General features: G+C 37.4%; 1 protein-coding gene across 1 annotated transcript; it reads right to left on the bottom strand.

Annotated features, from left to right (window-relative positions):
- Positions 1 to 771: 771 nt before the first annotated feature.
- Positions 772 to 9,605, bottom strand: LOC122748013 (olfactory receptor 52I1-like). Its single transcript, XM_043993755.1, has 3 exons — positions 9,515 to 9,605; positions 2,745 to 2,778; positions 772 to 1,840 (listed from the first exon to the last, which is right to left on the bottom strand). The coding sequence occupies exons 1-3, from the start codon at positions 9,603 to 9,605 to the stop codon at positions 772 to 774; spliced, it is 1,194 nt and encodes a 397-aa protein (XP_043849690.1).
- Positions 9,606 to 18,306: the final 8,701 nt, after the last annotated feature.

Here is an 18,306-nt window from a genome sequence, read left to right as displayed (position 1 = left end):
GCATTTCTATATATTAAACTCCAATAGCAACAGATAGAAAGAGAAATTCCATTTAAAATAACTGTATACAGTATAAATTACTTGGGAGTCTACCTGACAAGACAAACCCAGGAATTATATGAACACAGCTACAAAACACTTCTCACAAAAATAAAGTCAGATTTAAACAATTGGAAAAAGTATTAATTGCTCATGGATAGGCTGAATCAATATAATAAAAATGATAATCCTACTTAAATTAATCTATTTAGTGAATGCCATACCAATCAAACTGTGAAAAAATATATTTTATAGAGCTAGAATGAAACCCCCTCCATGTGGGATTGGCATTTTAATGTGTTATATCAGTGGATATGAAAAGACTAAAATGCCTTCAATATGTAGCTTCCTTCAAGTCTTGGCCCAAATCCTGGCTTTTATAGGATGCTGTTACCAATTCCCTGAACTTCTATTAGAGTTTAAAATCCTTGAGAGCCAAATTCATGATTTTACCTTTCTTTGTATCCTGACTAGTTAACAAGGTATGTAGCACATAGAAGTTTCAATAATTGCTTTTTGACTTCCTGGCATAACACCAAATTAAATGAATGCTTTTTGACAGAAGACCCAAGATAGGAAGTATAAATACCAGAGTGCTGGAAAAACCATCAATAGTTTAGAAACAATTTTTGTAGGATGATTGCCAATATGGTTTGAGATCTACAAAATCCCCAGTGTAAGATGTGCCAGGAATGAATGGTAGACATGAAAACAACATTTCAATATCCCCACTTACTTCTGAGCCTGTGCCCCATATCTGGCTTCACTGTGTTCTATTACAAACACTTGCGTAGGTCTTTTCTCTTTTGCTGAGTTTTGGCATATACAGCCAGGGAGGCTGTTGGTCACTGCATTCCACACTCTCTCCCGGATATGCTTTGTCTTCAGGCCATAGATAAGAGGGTTCATCATAGGAGGGATGACTAGGTAAAAATCAGCCAGTAGCACCTGGGTGTGCAAAGGAACCACATGCTGCCCTAACCAGGCCATATAGATGGACAATATGCCTGGCAAGTAGAAGAGAGCCATGACACTCACATGTGAACCACATGTGCTGAGTGCTTTGACCCGTGCATCTCGAGAGGGCAGACTGAACACAGCCCTTAGGATCAGACTGTAAGAAATAGCAATGAAGATCACATCAATCCCCACAATAATGAAGGAAACAATCAAGCTATAAAGACTGCTGGGCATGTGATCAGCACATGCCAGCTTGGCCACAGCCATGTGTTCACAGTAGGAATGGGGGACCACATGGGAAGCACAGTATGGCAGATGGACCACCATCCAGGTCATTGGAGTCATAGCTGTGATAGCCCTTGCTATGATGCCCATGCCCAACCCTATCATAGTCTGTAGTGTGAGGATGGTTTGGTAGTGCAGAGGTTTACAGATGGCTATATAGCGGTCAAAGGCCATGGCCAGGAGTAACCCTGTTTCTATTGCTGTGGTGGCATGGACAATGTACATCTGGGTGAAACAGGCAGCAAAGCCAATGATGCCATTGCCTGACCAGAAGATGTTCAACATTTTGGGGATCACTGATGTTGACATGACAATGTCCACAGCAGCCAGGACACACAGGAAGTGATACATGGGCTCATGCAGGGCACTGTCTGTCCAGATCACAGTCACAATGATGATATTTCCTAATAGTGCTACAGAGTACATGGCACTCAGTGGGACTGCCAGCCAAAGGTGGGCTGCCTCCAGCCCTGGGACACCGACAAGTATGAAAGTAGTTGTGTTCAATAATAAGTGGTTGGAATGAGAGCTCAACATCACAGGGAAGACTTCTTTCCTGCAGACAAAGGCACAAAAGCGATCAGACACCAGAGATCAGGAACCCTAGGCTACTACTTTTAATGGGTGACATCTGTGCAAATGTAGTTTTTAAAAAGGACTTGTTTCTCTTACATATCTAGGTGACACTGACATTTCTGATTTTTCTGGTCTTTCTTCTTCAAGTAAGGCACATAGATGACCATTAACCCAGAAAGGCAATAGTGTAACACTATCCCTCATATAAGCTTTTTGAGCTAGACATATGTATTCAACTAGGGTTTGTTCATTTGTATTGTCAAGTCTCTGTCTTTCTGCTTCTGTCTGAACTCTCTGTGTCTCTGTCTCTCTCTTTCTTCATCTTGACCTCTCTCATCTTCCTCTTACATAAGCAAGTTGGGAAAGAAGACTTCTATACAATCAAGGAGAAAGTAGTGGAAGGAACATCTGACACTTGAACCTCACTATAACCTAAACTACCTCAAGGAAAGAATAGACCCACCTACACACAGTTCAATGCAGAAATACATTTCATTCAACAGAGAGAAAGGAGAAAAGGGGAAGGAGGGAGAAGGGAGAATCAGAGGGAAGGTAGAGTAAAAGAGTGAATTGTGCTAAGTAAAACAAACTCTAAGAATGTAGAAAAAGAATTTTAGTTTTTCTGAGGTGTCAAAGAATAGTAATCTTGGGATGTATTAAAAATTGGAGAATTGGTGAACAAATTAAAATATGTTAATGTGATAGATTACTATTGTGCTTTAAGAAATGATCTAGGGAACATTTTAAGATAAACCTAGGAAGACTTGTTTAAACTGATGCATAGTGAAGTAACCAAAACCAGGAGAACATTTAATACAATGACAATATATCAAAAACAAACAACTTTGAAAGAAGCAGGAACTCTGATCAGGATAATTACTAACCATAACTCCAAAGGACTCATGATGAAACAAGATACTGTGATGAATAAAATAAGTATAAGAGACAAAATTCTGGGTAACATAATCAGTTTTATCAATCAAGACAGGAAAGACACTGAAAAGAAACCATGTGACTACTTCTTCAAATTTTATGCCTGTTGGACTAAAGGTGTTCCACTGAACAGCAATCGAATGTATAGTTAGCTTAATTTGGAAGTAGATTATATTAAAATAAAGGACTGGGGCAGCTAGGTGATGCAGTGAATGAAGTACCAGCCCTGGATTCAGGAGGACCTGAGTTCAAATCCAGCCTCAGACACTTAACAATTACTATCTGTGTGACCCTAGGTAAGTCACTTAACCCTCATTGCCTTGCAAAACAAAACAAAACAGAAAAAGAAAGAAAAGGAAAAAATGAAGAACTATACCAGGCAACCCCCAGTCTTGAGCTATCAATTCAAAGAATTCATATCATTTTCAATGGGTGGCCTGAGTGACTCCTCCTTTGAGGAGAGGCCTTCCTATCTAACCCAAAGACCTGTCTCCACCCAAGCTTGGGTAGAACACAATGAGCTTCTCCACCTCACTTGAATTCCTTGCGAAGTTAGATGGACCTGACTAAGATTGAGGAGAGTCAATTTAATTTTATCAAGAACTTTGGAGTGGGAGAAATCAGGGCATTGAAAGAAGAGGGTGAGTTCTGAATCCCACCAAAATATTGATTACAAATAATCATTTCTCACATTACCCAACTCCTGATAGAGGTAAAGGACCCAAAGTACATAAAAGTCATACTTTATTTTTAAACAGACAAAGCTAAAATTTATTTTCTTTGATTATAAATGTTTGTGGCAGGGGTTTTGTTTTTCTTTCATTCTCAATTTAGTGGAAGGAGGATTAGAAAGGGGAACAAATGGAATTTTTCTGATTAAAATATAAATTAAAAGTAAATATAACAGAATAGAATACATATTTTTCTGTCTTTCCTGAAGGACAGAAGTAGGATAAAAAATTTAATTACAAATAAACAAGTTTATCACAATAGTGGGGGGGATTCCTAACAATGAAATTAAACATAATTGAAATAGGCTGGCTCTGGACAAAATTTATTTACAAGTACTCAAGTCTCTTATGCAAAGATTAAAGAATTCCTGCAAAGATTGTTGTAGAGAAAATTTCCCTTTAGGTATGAATTTTGAGAGGTTCCTTCCAATTTGATTTTTAATAAGCAAAAATTGTAGTAGGAAGTGTGATAAAGTAGAAAACACAAAGGTTTTGTAGTCACAGAGGACCAGGTTTCAAATCCTAATTCTGCTACTTATTCCACAACCTTGTACAGATTGTTCAACCTGCCTGGCTCTCAGTTTCCTCGTCTGTAAAATGAAGGGACTAGACTCAATGACTTGTAAGGCCACCATTAACTTTAAATATACAATCCTATGAAACAGCTTTGTAGACCACACATTATATAATTGTGAGTTTTTATTATAATTTTATAAATAATTTTATTTATACCACGATTAATAATTCATTACATAATCTCAAGACAAGAATCTTCTCAGGACTCACAAGGCCAGAATCTGGGCATATGGAAACATGCTATGTTAGAGACATGTTTCTAAGTCTTAAGAGAAGGTATTAACTCCTAAAATAGAGAACTAGCCAAAAACTTCTTACATATAATTCAGTGCAAATGTTTCAACAAGTATTAAGTGAGGACTTACTAAATGTCAGGCAGGCAAAGTAGAAGGTAGTAGAGATACAAAAACACAAACAAGATAAGCCTCAGCCCTGGGGAAGCATATGTAGAAGAAAGAACATTGCAACTGGTAGGGTATCTCAAGTATAACTTAATGTTCGGGGTGGCTAGGTGGTGCAGTGGATAAAGCACCGGCCCTGGATTCAGGAGTACCTGAGTTCAAATCCGGCCTCAGACACTTGACACTTACTAGCTGTGTGACCCTGGGCAAGTCACTTAACTCCCATTGTACTGCAAAAAAAATAATAATAATAAAAAAATAACTTAATGTTCCACCTTTTAGCCCTGCCTGCTATAAGTGTACATAGTTTAGCAAGCGGTAGACAGACAGTGAATACCTGGGCTGCAGAGCATGAAAGATTGTTTTTGTGGCACAGAGTTATAAACTTGAAGAGTGGGATACATCATAGAAGGGAAGAATGGCACACAACATGAGTCAGTGGCTTGAGCATGAGGTCAGAAGAACATGAGGCATGAGGCTTCTAATCCTGGCTCTGCCTATTACAGAGAAAGTAAGTGACCCTCGGCAAGTCACCTCACTTGTATATATTTTCTGATTCTTCATACCCAGAATGAGGAAGTTAAAATGAAAATGGCTCTTAGAAATCATCCAGTCTAACATTTTGTGCTATAGATTATAATTAGTCACTTTTCTGAGCCCTTGTTTCTCCATGGATGAGTTAAGCAGCAGTTGTTTTAATAAATTTCACTCACTCCATTCCAACTTACCTTCTCTCTTCCTGGACATATTAGTTTGAAAAGAGTCCATCTAGATGAGTCCAGTAGCCAGTGCATAGGAAGAAAAAAGGAAGGAAGAGAGGGAAGGAGAGAGGGAAAAAGGGAAGAAAAAAGGAAGGAAGGAAGGAAGGAAGGAAGGAAGGAAGGAAGGAAGGAAGGAAGGAAGGAAGGAAGGAAGGAAGGAAGGAAGGAAGGGAGGGAGGGAGAGAGGAAGGGAGGTAGGGAGGAAAAGAAGGAAAGAGTAAAGGATTAAGGAAGAAGAAGGAGCAACAGAAAAAGGAGGAAGCATTTATTAAACAACTACTATATACCAGGTACTGTGCTAAGTGTTTTATAAATATTATTTCATTAATCCTCACAACAGCACTGTGAATTAGGTTGCATTACTATACCTATTTTACAACTGAGGAAACTTAGGCAAATAAAGGTTAAAGTGACTTGTCAAAAATTGTTTTTAAAAAAAAACAAAGTGGCTTCTCTAGGGTCACACACTAGCAAGGTCTGGGGTTTGATTAGAACATGGGTCTTCCTTATTTCTGGTCCAGTGATCTATCCGCTATGCCACATAGATACAACTAAGGCATAGAGAAATAGAATATGAACTGACCCTCTCCTTAAGGGAAATTTAGACTTAGAGGGATTGTAATTATTCTCTCAAAGTCAATCCCCCAATCCCTTTAAAAACATGTTCTAAGGTCCATAAAGTCTTATGGCTAAAACCTCTGTCTTAACATAGTGGCCCCTAACAGGATCCAGGGCTGTCACACTAATTTCTCTATGCTATGACATCATGGAAAAGAGATAACTTAGAATAAGATATTACTCCCCCAAGCCGCATCTAGCTCCAGAGACAACAGCTAAATCAGCAATGGTTTGAGCTCATTTGAAGGCCAATTTAAATTCAGTAATAGAGATAATTTCAAATTGTTGCATTTTCCAACTATAGAACTTGATGATATGAGAGAGTGGCCTGCCTATCCTTGGAAGTATTCAAGAAAAAGCAGGATACTTAACAGGTGTCACCTAGTCTGGAGCACCAAACTTGGAATCAGAAAAGTCTCAGTTAGACTCCTGCCTCAGAAACTTACTAGCTCTGTGATTCTGGGGAAATCAACTAGTCTCTATCAACCTCAGTTTCCTCATCTATAAAATGGGGATAATGATAGCACCCACTTCACAGAGTTGTTGTGAGGCTCAAATGACACAAAAATATAAACTGCTTTGCCAAGCTTACATTTCCACCTATTGTATGGGTATTCGTTTCTGGCCATGGAAAGTCATTTCACTTCTCTTAGTCTCAGTTTCCTTATTTGTAAAAGAGGTGATAGAACTTTCTTCACAGGAAAGTTGTGAGGATCAAATGACAGAATAACTGTCATTTTGACATTTTGAATGGTTTTGAACATCTTAAAAGACTACATCAATGTGAGTTAATGTCATCATTCTCTTAATCATGGTGTCAATCTTCTCCACAAGTTCACAGCGGTCCCTGCAAAAACTAAAATCCTAAAATTTTTTACCTACTGTCAATCTTTCATGCTTTAAAATAAACCCACGTCCTCTTTATATTGTGTCAGTTGGATGAGATCACCCATGAGAGTTCCTCCAGTTCAAAGAGACTTAATGGCCAAAATCTCTTTTGCCCCCTTCTACCCATCCATCGTGGAATGTTGTCACTGAATTAGAGTCCTATCTGGAAAGAACATTGGAGGGTTTCTACCCTCACCTCTACACAGGTAAAGGAACTTGCACATGGTCACACAGGTAATGAATGAATAAGCAAAGTTGAGAATTGGAGTCAGGTCCATTTATTCTAGGTGCAGAATTCTTTCTTTCCACTACATTCCCTTTGCCTCTTTCTTTACCTTGATCCCTGGCCTCCCACTGGGAGAATTAATGGGATGCCCAACACTCTCCTCTGAGAAAGCCCGAACCCCATGTCTCCATTAGCTCTATCCACCAACTCCATGACCCACCTCCATGGCTGACCTTTGCCAGTGTTTCCTCAGAAGTGGCCCCTTACTACCACTCCATGCTCGCTCTGATCCAAGGAAATAAGAACTTCAGTGAAGTGTCTTAGGGGTAAAACATGTGGTGACAGAAGGAACAGTAAATGGATGAGAGATGAAATCGGACTTTTATATGTAAAAAGCAGCTTCAAAATTTGATCCACTTATACCCCCTGCATCTGAGGCATCCAGAACACGAACCCCCACCCAATTTAGCCCCTATATCACCTTAATTTCTAAATACAGTAATTCCTCAGAGGTCTGATTACTCTTTTCTCCCTAATGACCAGGGAAAACAAAGAAAAAGAGTGACTTGATTTCTCATCCCAGCTCTGTCAGTGACTCAAGGAATGATGTTTTTCAAGCCTCTTTCCCTCTCTGGGCCTAGTTTTCTCATCTGTGAATGAAAAACTTCAACTAGGTTTTCTCTAAGGTCCTTTCCTATTCCAAGTTACTATGATGTTAGGAAGCTTAGCTGAGCTCCTTGGGACTGATTAAGCAGACAAAATGGAGTCCTGAGCATTCCAAGGAGAGTAAAGGGGTACTGGGAAGGCCGCAGTGGAACACCAGCACTACTGAGGCTGAATGTCTTTGGCCCCCAGAGTCTCCTTAGGGGCCAATGATGAGGTCTTCCTCACAGATGTCATTGCCTCTTCCATTGTCACTGTCTCATTGAGAAGTGAATCCTAAACCATGGCTGTCATCCATGAGACCATAGCCACTGGATAATAACAATATGTGGCACCTTCATTCAGGCTTCCTGAATACTCAGCATTGGATCCCTTGTGATGCTCACAAAGGAGAGTGATAGAGGCTGTGAAGAAGCAGCTTTAAAATTCCTGTTAGATACCAAGTGACACAACTGAAAATATTGTTTCTTTGCTTTGTCAGCCTTGACAAACAAATAATTTAGCTCAATTTTAATGGCTTTAAACTTATAGTTTTAAGTTCTATAATATAGGCAAAGGGCCTATATTATTAGTTAAATACTTTAAGGATCTATCCTTTGATATATACGAATTTTAACCCCACCAATTTATGTTCTACCCACTTCTTTGAAGTAGTAGGAATTGTTGCTATAGGTAAAAAAGTCATCATTTATCAATCTAGCATGTGACTGATGACTTTCTCTAAACAAAGCCAGTCTAGTCTTTCAACATCAAGTACAAAATTGGTCACTAGGTCCATATTTGAAACATCTCCAGCTTTGGAGAACAAGCCAGCACTTGAGCTCCAGTGAAATTGCCTTTGAGAATTCAGAGCCATCACTATGCTACAATGAGGCATCTGAATACAACTTTAGAGAATAAAATTGTCATTTTGTTACTATAGGAGCTTCCTCCAAAGAACATTAAAAGTCATCCATAGTTTAATTAGGAAAAGTCTTAGGGAATTTCCTGTGGCTCAGAAAAGTTGTGACTTTTTCAGAACTACTCAGTGAATCAGTGTGAGAGGGGTAACTTGAATCTAGAGCATTCAGACATAAAGGACATTTCGTTCTGACCCCCAGTGAAGTTTGATCTGTGGTGGGGGAGAGGTCATGTAGTTTGAGTTTGAGTTCTTTCCTTACCCATAACCTCAGTAACAGCTTCTTTAGGAAATTAATCACTGTCCTGGTTACCCCTCATATCTACAGGGATTTCTGGTAAGGGATCAATTCCCTCCTGGTTATTTTGATGGGAATATGAGGGTGTATATTCATATATACATACATACATATGCATATATGTGTATCACACAGAGAAACAATATCCATTTACATAGCAGCATGGACCCTAAATTTAGAAAGTGACCAAATGCAGGGATTCTAGGGGGTGGAGTTATATGTTTTTTCTTGGTTGGGACTACATTTATAATGCTTTTGGTTTTGTTTTATTGTTTCCTCATTTCTCCTAAAGTCATTAGCTTCCATTTGTTCAATCCTTAAGGAGTCATTTTCTTCCACAAGCTTTTATACCTCCTTTTCCATTTGGCCAATTTGGCTTTTAAAGGTACTTCTTTTCCTCATTGGCTCTTTTACCTCTTTTACAATTTTGTCTTGTCTGTTTTTTAAGGTGTTACAAACCTGATTTTCTGCCCTGACACTATGAGGAGCATCCAACTCCACTATGGCTGTAAGTTCTTTTGTGCTAGTGCTGCCGCCCACCTTGGGACCTCCACCAAACACTGCAAACTGGATCTGAGTATGGACAAAACAAGAGTCCTATATCAGTGCTAACAGAAAGATCCCTGTAATCTCCTTCTGGACAATTTTTCAATCCCCTTACCTTCTGTGGACTGAATTCCAGAAGCAGTTGCTGCTGATGATTCAGTGGCTCCTAAGGCCTGCTTCTGATTTGCTGGGGCTATAACTGCCATGGTAAAGCCTGCATCTGACTGCACTCCACTCTCACCCTGGTATGATAGACCCTTCCTGCTGACCTTCTAAGTTGTTTTTGCCTGGAAAATGATTTCACCCTGTCCTTTTGTGGGTTTTGATGCTCCAGAAATTGTCTTATGGCATTATTTAAAGGTATTTAGAGAAGTCTTGGGGAAAGCTCAGGCAAGTCATTGCCTTTCCTCCTCAGTCTTGGCTCTGTCCTTGAGTACACTTATAATGAACCAGGGAGAGTCTCAGTTGATCACTTCAATACTGCCTACCAAGAGAGAATAAAAGGGGAACTATTGAATCATCACTGAGTACAATTCTTATTGACCACAACATCCCTTAATATTAGTTCTCAAAGAGTCAAAGTGATTCCATGGTGGCATGGTCAGTAAGACTAGCAAGCTTAACATACTTCAAAGGGCAGTACTCTATCCGTTATTACATAGAACCTTTTAGAGAAGTTAGCTGTATTAGCAAACTATAGTATATAATAAGGTGAATGGGTACATTCAAGATGTATCCAGACTTGAAAACACATTTATTAAATACCTACTATAAGCAAGCCTATGAGTCCAGGAAGTAACAAAAACAGGACAGGAGGCTATGAAAAACACAGAAAGAAGCAAAGGAGCATTAAATCCAATGATTTGAACCTACCCACTGATAGTTCCTTAATCTGAAGTTTTGTTTTTGTCTGTTTTCTTTCACAACCTAGATAATGTGGAGATGTTTTCTATGACTCCTCATGTATAATTTAGATTTAATTGCTTGAGTTCTTGGGGGGGGGTGCAGGGATGGGGAGCAAGGGAGGAAAAGAAGTTGGAACACAAAGTTTTAAAATTTGATGTCAAAATTTGCTTTTACATGTAATGTGGAAAATAAAACTCTAAATTAAAAAGACATATGGGGCACCTAGGTGGTACAGTGGATAGAGTACCAGACCTGGAGTCAGGAGGACCTGAGTTCAAATCCAGCCTCAGACACTTAACACTTACTAGTTGTGTGACCCTAGGCAAGTCACTTAACCCCAATTGCCTCACCCAAAAAACAAAAACAAAATACAATTGGCCAAATGGGGAAAAAATCCACTGAGGAAATCAACTCCTTAAAAAGTAGAATTGATCATATGAAAAAACATATGTAAAAGCTTAATGAAGAAAATTATGCCTTAAACATTAGAATTGGCCAGGTGAAAGCCAATGACCTTTTGAGATACAAGGAATCAGTCAAACAGAATCAGAAGAATTTTAAAAATAGAAGAAAATGTGAAATACTTCTTTGGAAAGAAAACTGGCCTGGAAAATAGATCCAGGAGAGATAATTTAAGAATTATTGGACTACCTAAAAGCCATGATCAAAAAGAGAATCTAGAGACAGTATTCCAGGAAATTATCAAGGGAACTGCCCTCATATACTAAAATCAGATTGTTTCTATTATTTGTTCTTTGAGCAATTTTTGTTGTTGTTGTTGGGTTTTGGTCATTCAGTAATGTCCAATTCTTTATGAACCCATAGAGCATACTGACCATGGGGCTTTCTTGGCAAAGATACTAGAATGGTTTGCCATTTCCTTCTTCAGTGAATTAAAGCAAATAGGGATTAAATGGCTTGCCTAGTGTTGCATAGCTTGTTAGTGCCTAAGGCCATATTTCAACTCAGGATGATAAATCTTCTTAACTCTAGGACTCTATCAACTAAGCCATCTAATTACACTCATTCTTTAGGATTAAATTATTTAATTTCCCATTGATTTTTAATCTGTGCTTCAAAGTCCCTTTATTGCAATTTTTATTGCATTATGGTCCCCAAAAGGGTGCATTTAATATTTCTTCTTTTCTGAATTAGTTTATAAGGTTTTTATGCTATATATATGGTCAATTTTTTGTGAAAGTACCACATATAGCTGAGAAAAAAAAGATATACTTGGTTCTATTCCTAGTCAATATTCTTCAGATGTCAGTTATATCTAACTTTTAAAAATTTCTGTTTGTCTCCTCAACCTTTCTTCTTTATGTAATGGTTAGATTTATCTAGTTCTTAGAGGACTAATTTGAGGTTTCCTATTAATATACTTTTTTGGTCTTGTGTGTGTGTGTGGGGGGGGGGGTGCAATAGGGGTTAAATGACTTGCCCTGGGTCACACAGCTAGTAAGTGTCAAGTGTCTGAGGCCAGATTTGAACTCAGGTCTTCCTGAATCCAGGGCTGGTGCTTTATCCACTGCATCACCTAGCTGCCCCTCCTATTAATATAGTTTTGCTGTCTATTTCCTCCTATAAGTAATTTAACTTTTTCTTCAAGAATTTGGATGCTATGCCATTTGGTGCATATCTATTCAGTATTGATATTACTTCATTGTCTATGATGTTCAGTTATTTTCAATTGTGTCCTAATCTTCATGAATGTATTAGGGGTTTTCTTAGTGGAGATACTGGAGTGGTATGTCATTTTCTTCTCCAGGTCATAATATAGGTGAGAAAACTGAGGAAAACAAGGTTAAGTGGCTTGTCCCGGGTCACCCAGCTAGTAAGTGTCTGAGTTCAGATTTGAACTGAGGAAGGTGAATCTTTCTGACTCTGGGACTGGCACACTACCCACAACATCATCATTGTCTATGCTACTTTTTATCAAAATATAGTTAACCTGAATGTATCTTTTCATTAGGCCTATATTTGCTTTTACTTTGTCTAAGATCATGATTGTTAACCCTGCCTTTTTTACTTAATCCAAAGCAAAATAGATTCTGTTCTAGCCCCTCATGTTAACTCTGTGTAACTTTTTTCCCCCCAAGGGTGTCTATTCTAACAACATTTTGTATTGTGGTTTCTAATACATTCTGTTCTCTTCTTCTGCCTTATGGGCGAGTTAATCCCATCAACATTCACATTTCTGATGGCTACCTGTTTAATTCACTCTATCCTATTCTCTTCTTTTGTCTTTCTCCTTTTTTGTGGAGAAATGAGGATTAAGTGACTTGTCCAGGGTCACACAGCTAGCAGGTGTCAAGTGTCTGAGAATGGATTTGAACTCAGGTCTACCTGAATCCAGACCAGTGCCTCATACACTGTGCCACCTAAATTCTTGGTTTTCTCCTTTCTTATATCATTTTTCCTCCTCAAAAGTCTGTTCTGCTTTTAAATAGATTCCTTTTGACTGATCTAATGATGATAGTGTGCTTGAGAACTATATGCATCATCTTCTGAAATGTTTTACATTGTTTAGTCTTTTATAATTTCTCACTCACATTTGGCTTTTTAAAGAATTTTGATTTTTTTAAAATTTTCAGTTCTAAATTCTCTCCCTCCCCCCAGTCTCACCTATAATAAAGCAATAAATATTATATCCATTAATATGAAGTCATGAAAATATATTTTCATGTTAGCAACCTTTCTTTTTTAAAAAATGTCAAGAAAAATAACAGTTTAAAAAATGTGCTTCAATCTACACTCAGAATTCATTAATTCTCTTTCTGGAGATAGATAGCATTTTTCATCATGAGTACCTTGAGATTATTGTGTATCACTGTACTGATCACACTAGCTGTCTTTGACAGTTGTTAATCACAATACTTCTGTTATGTGAAAAATGTTCTCCCAGTTCTACTCATTTCACTTTGCACCACCACATATGAGTCTTCTCAGGTTTTCGGGACCCATCCTTTTCATCATTTCTTTTTCTTTTATTATTTTTCTCGTGGGGCAATGAGGCTTAAGTGACTTACCCAGCGTCACACAGCTAGTAAGTTTCAAGTGTCTGAGGCCAGATTTAAAATCAGGTCCTCCTGAATCCAGGGCCAGTGCTTTATCCACTGTGCCACCTACCTGCCCCCCCCTTTTCATCATTTCTTATAGCACAATAAGATTTCACCATAATCATATGCCATATTATTCAGTCAGACTTTTGGATCCCTGGAATTTGGTCATAATATTCATGGGAGTTTTCATTTGGGGAGATCTTTCAGGGGATTATCAGTAGATTCTTGCAGTTACTACTTTGACCTCTGGTTTTATGATATCAGGGCACTTTTACTTTATAATTTCTTGAAATATGATGTCTCCACTCTTTTGTTGATCATGTTTCCAAGTAGTCTAATAATTCTTAAATTATCTCTCTTCAATTTCTTTTCTAGGTCAGTTGTTTTTCCAATAAAATATTTCACATTTTCTTCTATTTTTTTCATTATTTTGACATTGGTTGTTTCTTCATGTGTTATAGAGTCATTAACTTCCACTTGACCAATTCTAATTTTAGAGTTATTTTCTTCAGTGACATTTTGTACCTATTTTACCATTTAACCAATTATTATTTTTATGGAGTTATTTTTTCAGTATTTTTTGCCCCTTTTACTAAGCTGTTAATTCTTGTTTCATAATTTTCTTGTATCTCAAAGTTTACTCCAATTTTTACTCTGTTGCTCTTATATGATGTTTAAATTTTTTGTACTCTTTTAAAATCTCATTCTTTAGCTCTTCTGGGGATTATTGTTAGTTTTCAACCTTTGACTTGATTTGAAAGTGTTAATCATACTTTCCATCTCCAACTACTTATTGAATATATTGAAATGGATGTCCCATATACATCTTGAACTCAACAAGTCCAAAACAGAACTTATCATCTTTCTTCCCAAACCCTAACTCTTCCCAATTCCCCTAGTACTGTTGAGGATACCACCATCCTCCCAGTCACCCAGGTTTACAAGCTAGGTGTCATCCTCAACCACTCACTCTCAAGCTCCACTGTCAATATATTGCCAAGTCCTGTCAACTTTACCTCTATATACTTTCTCATATACACCCTCCTTCTTACCTCTGACACTGCCTCTACCCTGGTGAAAACATTCATCACTTCAAACAGTATTATCACAATAGCTGTGAATAGGAGTACCTGCTTCATTTTTTCAGATTTCACTCCATCCTCCACTCAGCTGCCTGTGACTTTCCTAAAAAGGAGGTATGATCATGTCACTCTTCTACTCAATAAACTCCAGTGGTTTCTTATTGTCTTCAGGGCCAATTCCAGTCTTTTTATACCTAATTCCCCTCCACATACTCTACAATCCAGTGACACTGGCTTCCTTGTTGTTCCTGGTACAGGACACTTCATTTCTCATGCTTTTTCACTGTTTATCCCACAGACATAGAATTGCCCCCCTCCTGGTATCCACCCTCTGGCTTTCATAGTTCTTTAGCTAAAATCCAGCTTTCTGTATGAAGTCTTTCTCAATTCTCCTAAATGCTAGTGCCTTTACTCTGAGATTATCTCTAGATGTTCTCTTTTTTGTGTCTCTACTGCAGTCATCTGCTGAATAACAGTTGTTCAAACATTTTCCATATATGGAAAATACCTTTCAGCAAACAGTCTCAAGAGCTATTTCAGGACCATCATGTTAAACCAATAACCACACCCAGCCAGTGAAAAGGGTCTTATGGTTAGGACAGTGCTTTGAATCATTTTGCTTCTGTCAGCTGTTCCTCTCTGAATTTATTCTATTATTTTGATTAGGCTATCAAAATTCCATTCAGTTCCAATAATACTTGTGATTGCTACCATAGGTCCATGCAAATCATCCCCAATAGAAGGGCTGCCCTGCTTTCCTGCTACCAAAGAAATTTCTATTCTTTCTACAAAAAAAAAGTTCTAAATGATGAGATAATTTTGGCAGATAAAAACTTTTTAAAAAATTGGACATATAAAAAGTGTATTTTGCCTAAGAATAATAGATTCAACAAGTCATTCCCCAGTCAACAAATGGTCAAAGGAAATGAACAAGCAATTTTCAGACAAAAAAAATTAAAGCTATCTATATTTATATGAAAAAATGCCCTAAATCACTATCGGTGAACAATTCAAATTAAAGCAACTCTAAGGTGCTACCTCATTTCTATCAGAGTAGCAAATATAACAAAAAAGAAAATGTAGGATATTGGAGAGGATATGGTAAAATTTTGATGCTAATAGACTGTTGGTGGAGTTGTGAATTGATCCAACCATTCTGGAGAGCAATTTGAAATTATGCCCAAAGGGCTATAAAACTGCATAACCTCTGATCCAGTAATAACACTGCTAGGTTTATATCCCAAAGACATTCCAAAAAAAAAGAGAAAAAGAAGTATTTGTACAAAAATATTTATAGCATCTCTTTCTGTGGTGTCTAAGAACTGGAAAACAAAGAAATGACAATCATTTAGGAAATGGCTAAACAAGCTGTGGTATATGATTACAATGGAATATTATTGTGTTATAAGAAATGACAAGCAGGATGATTTCAGAAAGGCCTGAAAAGACTTATATGAACTGATACATAGTGAAGTGAGCAGAATCAGGAGAACATTGTGCACAGTGACAGCAATATTATTCAATGAAGAGCAGTAAAGGACTTAACTATTCTCAGAAATATAATAATCCAAGATAATCCCAAAGTTTTAATGATGAAGCATAACTAAACACCTCCAAAGAAAGAACTGATATGTATTGAATATAGAATAAAGCATGCTATTTTTCACTTTCTTTAATTTTTTCTTTTATTCAAGTTTTCTTATACAAAATTATTATGGCAATGTTTTACATAGTTGCATTTGTATAACCTGTATCTTATTGCTTATCACCTTCAGGAAGGGGGAGGCAAGAGAAGGAAGTAAGGATAAAATTCAGAACTCAAAACTTCAACAAAATGTTTATTTAACAAAAAGAATATTAGATTCATAATATAAAAACCTATTTGCTTTAAACATCTCTGATAAAAGGCTGAAATATAAAATCTATGTGTGTTTTAAAATCTGTCAGATTAAGAGCCACTTCCTAAAGGGCAAGTTGTCAAAATAAATAAAAGGGTAGTTTTTAAGGGAAGACAAGGATTATCAACAACCATATGGGAAAAAATGTTAATGGACACTAATGGCCACATAAATGCAAATTCAAGTAACTCTAAATTATCACTTTTGGTGACAAGGGTTGAGAGTTGTGATTTTATCAGTAAAAAGAAATTCCCGGGAGGCTAGGTAGCACAGTGGATAAAGCACCGGCCCTGGATTCAGGAGTACCTGAGTTCAAATCCGGCCTCAGACACTTGACACTTACTAGCTTTGTGACCCTGGGCAAGTCACTTAACCCCCATTGCCCCGCAAAAAAAAAAATTCCCAAGAAGCTATCTTTATATATTGTAACCCACATTATGAACTTTTCTACAGCTGCCTGGGGCACTGAGTGGTTAGGTGACTTGGAAAGGATGTAAACTCAAAGTCAGCATGTATCATGGTTGGGACTTGAATCCAGGTCTTTGTAACACCAATGTCAGGTTCTTTATCCAAATGGAAAAAAATAAGTGTTTATGGGACTGTGAGGGGACAGAAATTATAATTCACTGTTGGTAAGGCTATGAATCATTTTAATCATTTTGGGTAACAGTGTATAATTGTCATGTTGCAAAATTATTCATACCCAAAAACCCTATACCAAAGAGGATACTTGACAAGAGAGGAGAAAAGGTCCTATCTGTGCAAAAAATATTTAAAGTATCACTATGTAGAATAGAAAAATAGAAGCAAACCACATGTTTAATGATAGAATGCTGGCTGAAGAAATTGTGGCAGATCAATCCATCCACCAATAAGAATTTGTGAAGCACTTATTGACTTCATGGCTCTTTGCTATTATATAATGTAATATGATTGCATCATAATGACAACAAATACAAATAATTAAAGGAAACACAAAGGTTTAAATGAAGTGATGCAGGATAAAGCAAGAGATTCAAATTATAATATTAAATAACAATGACACTAAAATAAAAGAATGATCATTAGTATTATCTTGCTGAAGGTAAAACAATACCTCCTCTAAACTCTGTGTACCTCACCCTCTCTGACTGGAGGTTAAAGACCTCTACTACCCTAGCTATTTACAAAGGGTCATCCTCTTATCTTCTTCATTTCCTACATATCCTCCAAGGCTCAACTCAAATGCTATCTACTCCATAAAGCCTTCTCTGATCCCTTCTCTCTCACAGTTTAAATGGCACTTTAAAGGATGATAGAAACTACATTTGAACTTATCCTTGTACCTTAAAAAGTAATTCTTTTTTTTTTGGTGAGGCAATTGGGGTTAAGTGACTTGCCCAGGGTCACTTAGCTAGTAAGTGTCAAGTGTCTGAGGCTAGATTTCAACTCAGGTCCTCCTGACTACAGGGCTGGCATTCTATCCACTGTACCACCTAGATGCCCCAAAAGGAAACTTTTTAATTTCTTGAGTGAGAGGCTGAAAACAGTTTGAGATGAGAGTGAGCTTATGAGTATTGGTTAATAGCAGTGCATTCAACAGAATAGGGAAGTAAGGAGAGCAGGTTTTGAAGGGAAATTGAAAACCTCTGATCAAAACATCTTGAGTTTGAAGATATGAAAATACCTATGCATATATCTATGTCTTGCATCATGTTATTAGAAAGAGGCAGAGGATAATGGATGATGGTACGGATATGAGAATTGTCTACATGAAAGTGTAACTGAATAGTAGATGGAATCATTAAGGGAAAATGTAGATAGAGAGAAGAGGTCTGAGAACAGTGCTTTTCAAGATACCCACACTTTACAGGTATACTTTATGTGCACCTAATAAATGTGTGTTTAATAAAGGAATGTTTCACAAGTAAATTCAATATTTTAGAAACTGAACATCTTCCTCACAAGACATGCTCTTCC

This window comes from Dromiciops gliroides, chromosome 3 (genome assembly GCF_019393635.1).
Source record: "Dromiciops gliroides isolate mDroGli1 chromosome 3, mDroGli1.pri, whole genome shotgun sequence".
NCBI classification, from domain to species: domain Eukaryota; kingdom Metazoa; phylum Chordata; class Mammalia; order Microbiotheria; family Microbiotheriidae; genus Dromiciops; species Dromiciops gliroides.
The sequence above is the reverse complement of the archived record's forward strand: the minus strand, read 5'-3'. Positions and strand labels throughout refer to the sequence as shown.

Coding starts and splice junctions, on each gene's coding strand:
- LOC122748013 (XM_043993755.1), bottom strand. CDS start 9,605: ATGGCAGTTATAGCCCCAGCAAATCAGAAGCAGGCCTTAGGAGCCACT. Junction 2,779..9,514: donor TGGAATTCAGTCCACAGAAG/GTAAGGGGATTG, acceptor TATTCATCACAG/TATCTTGTTTCATCATGAGT. Junction 1,841..2,744: donor ATGAGTCCTTTGGAGTTATG/GTTAGTAATTAT, acceptor CTTTGTCTGCAG/GAAAGAAGTCTTCCCTGTGA.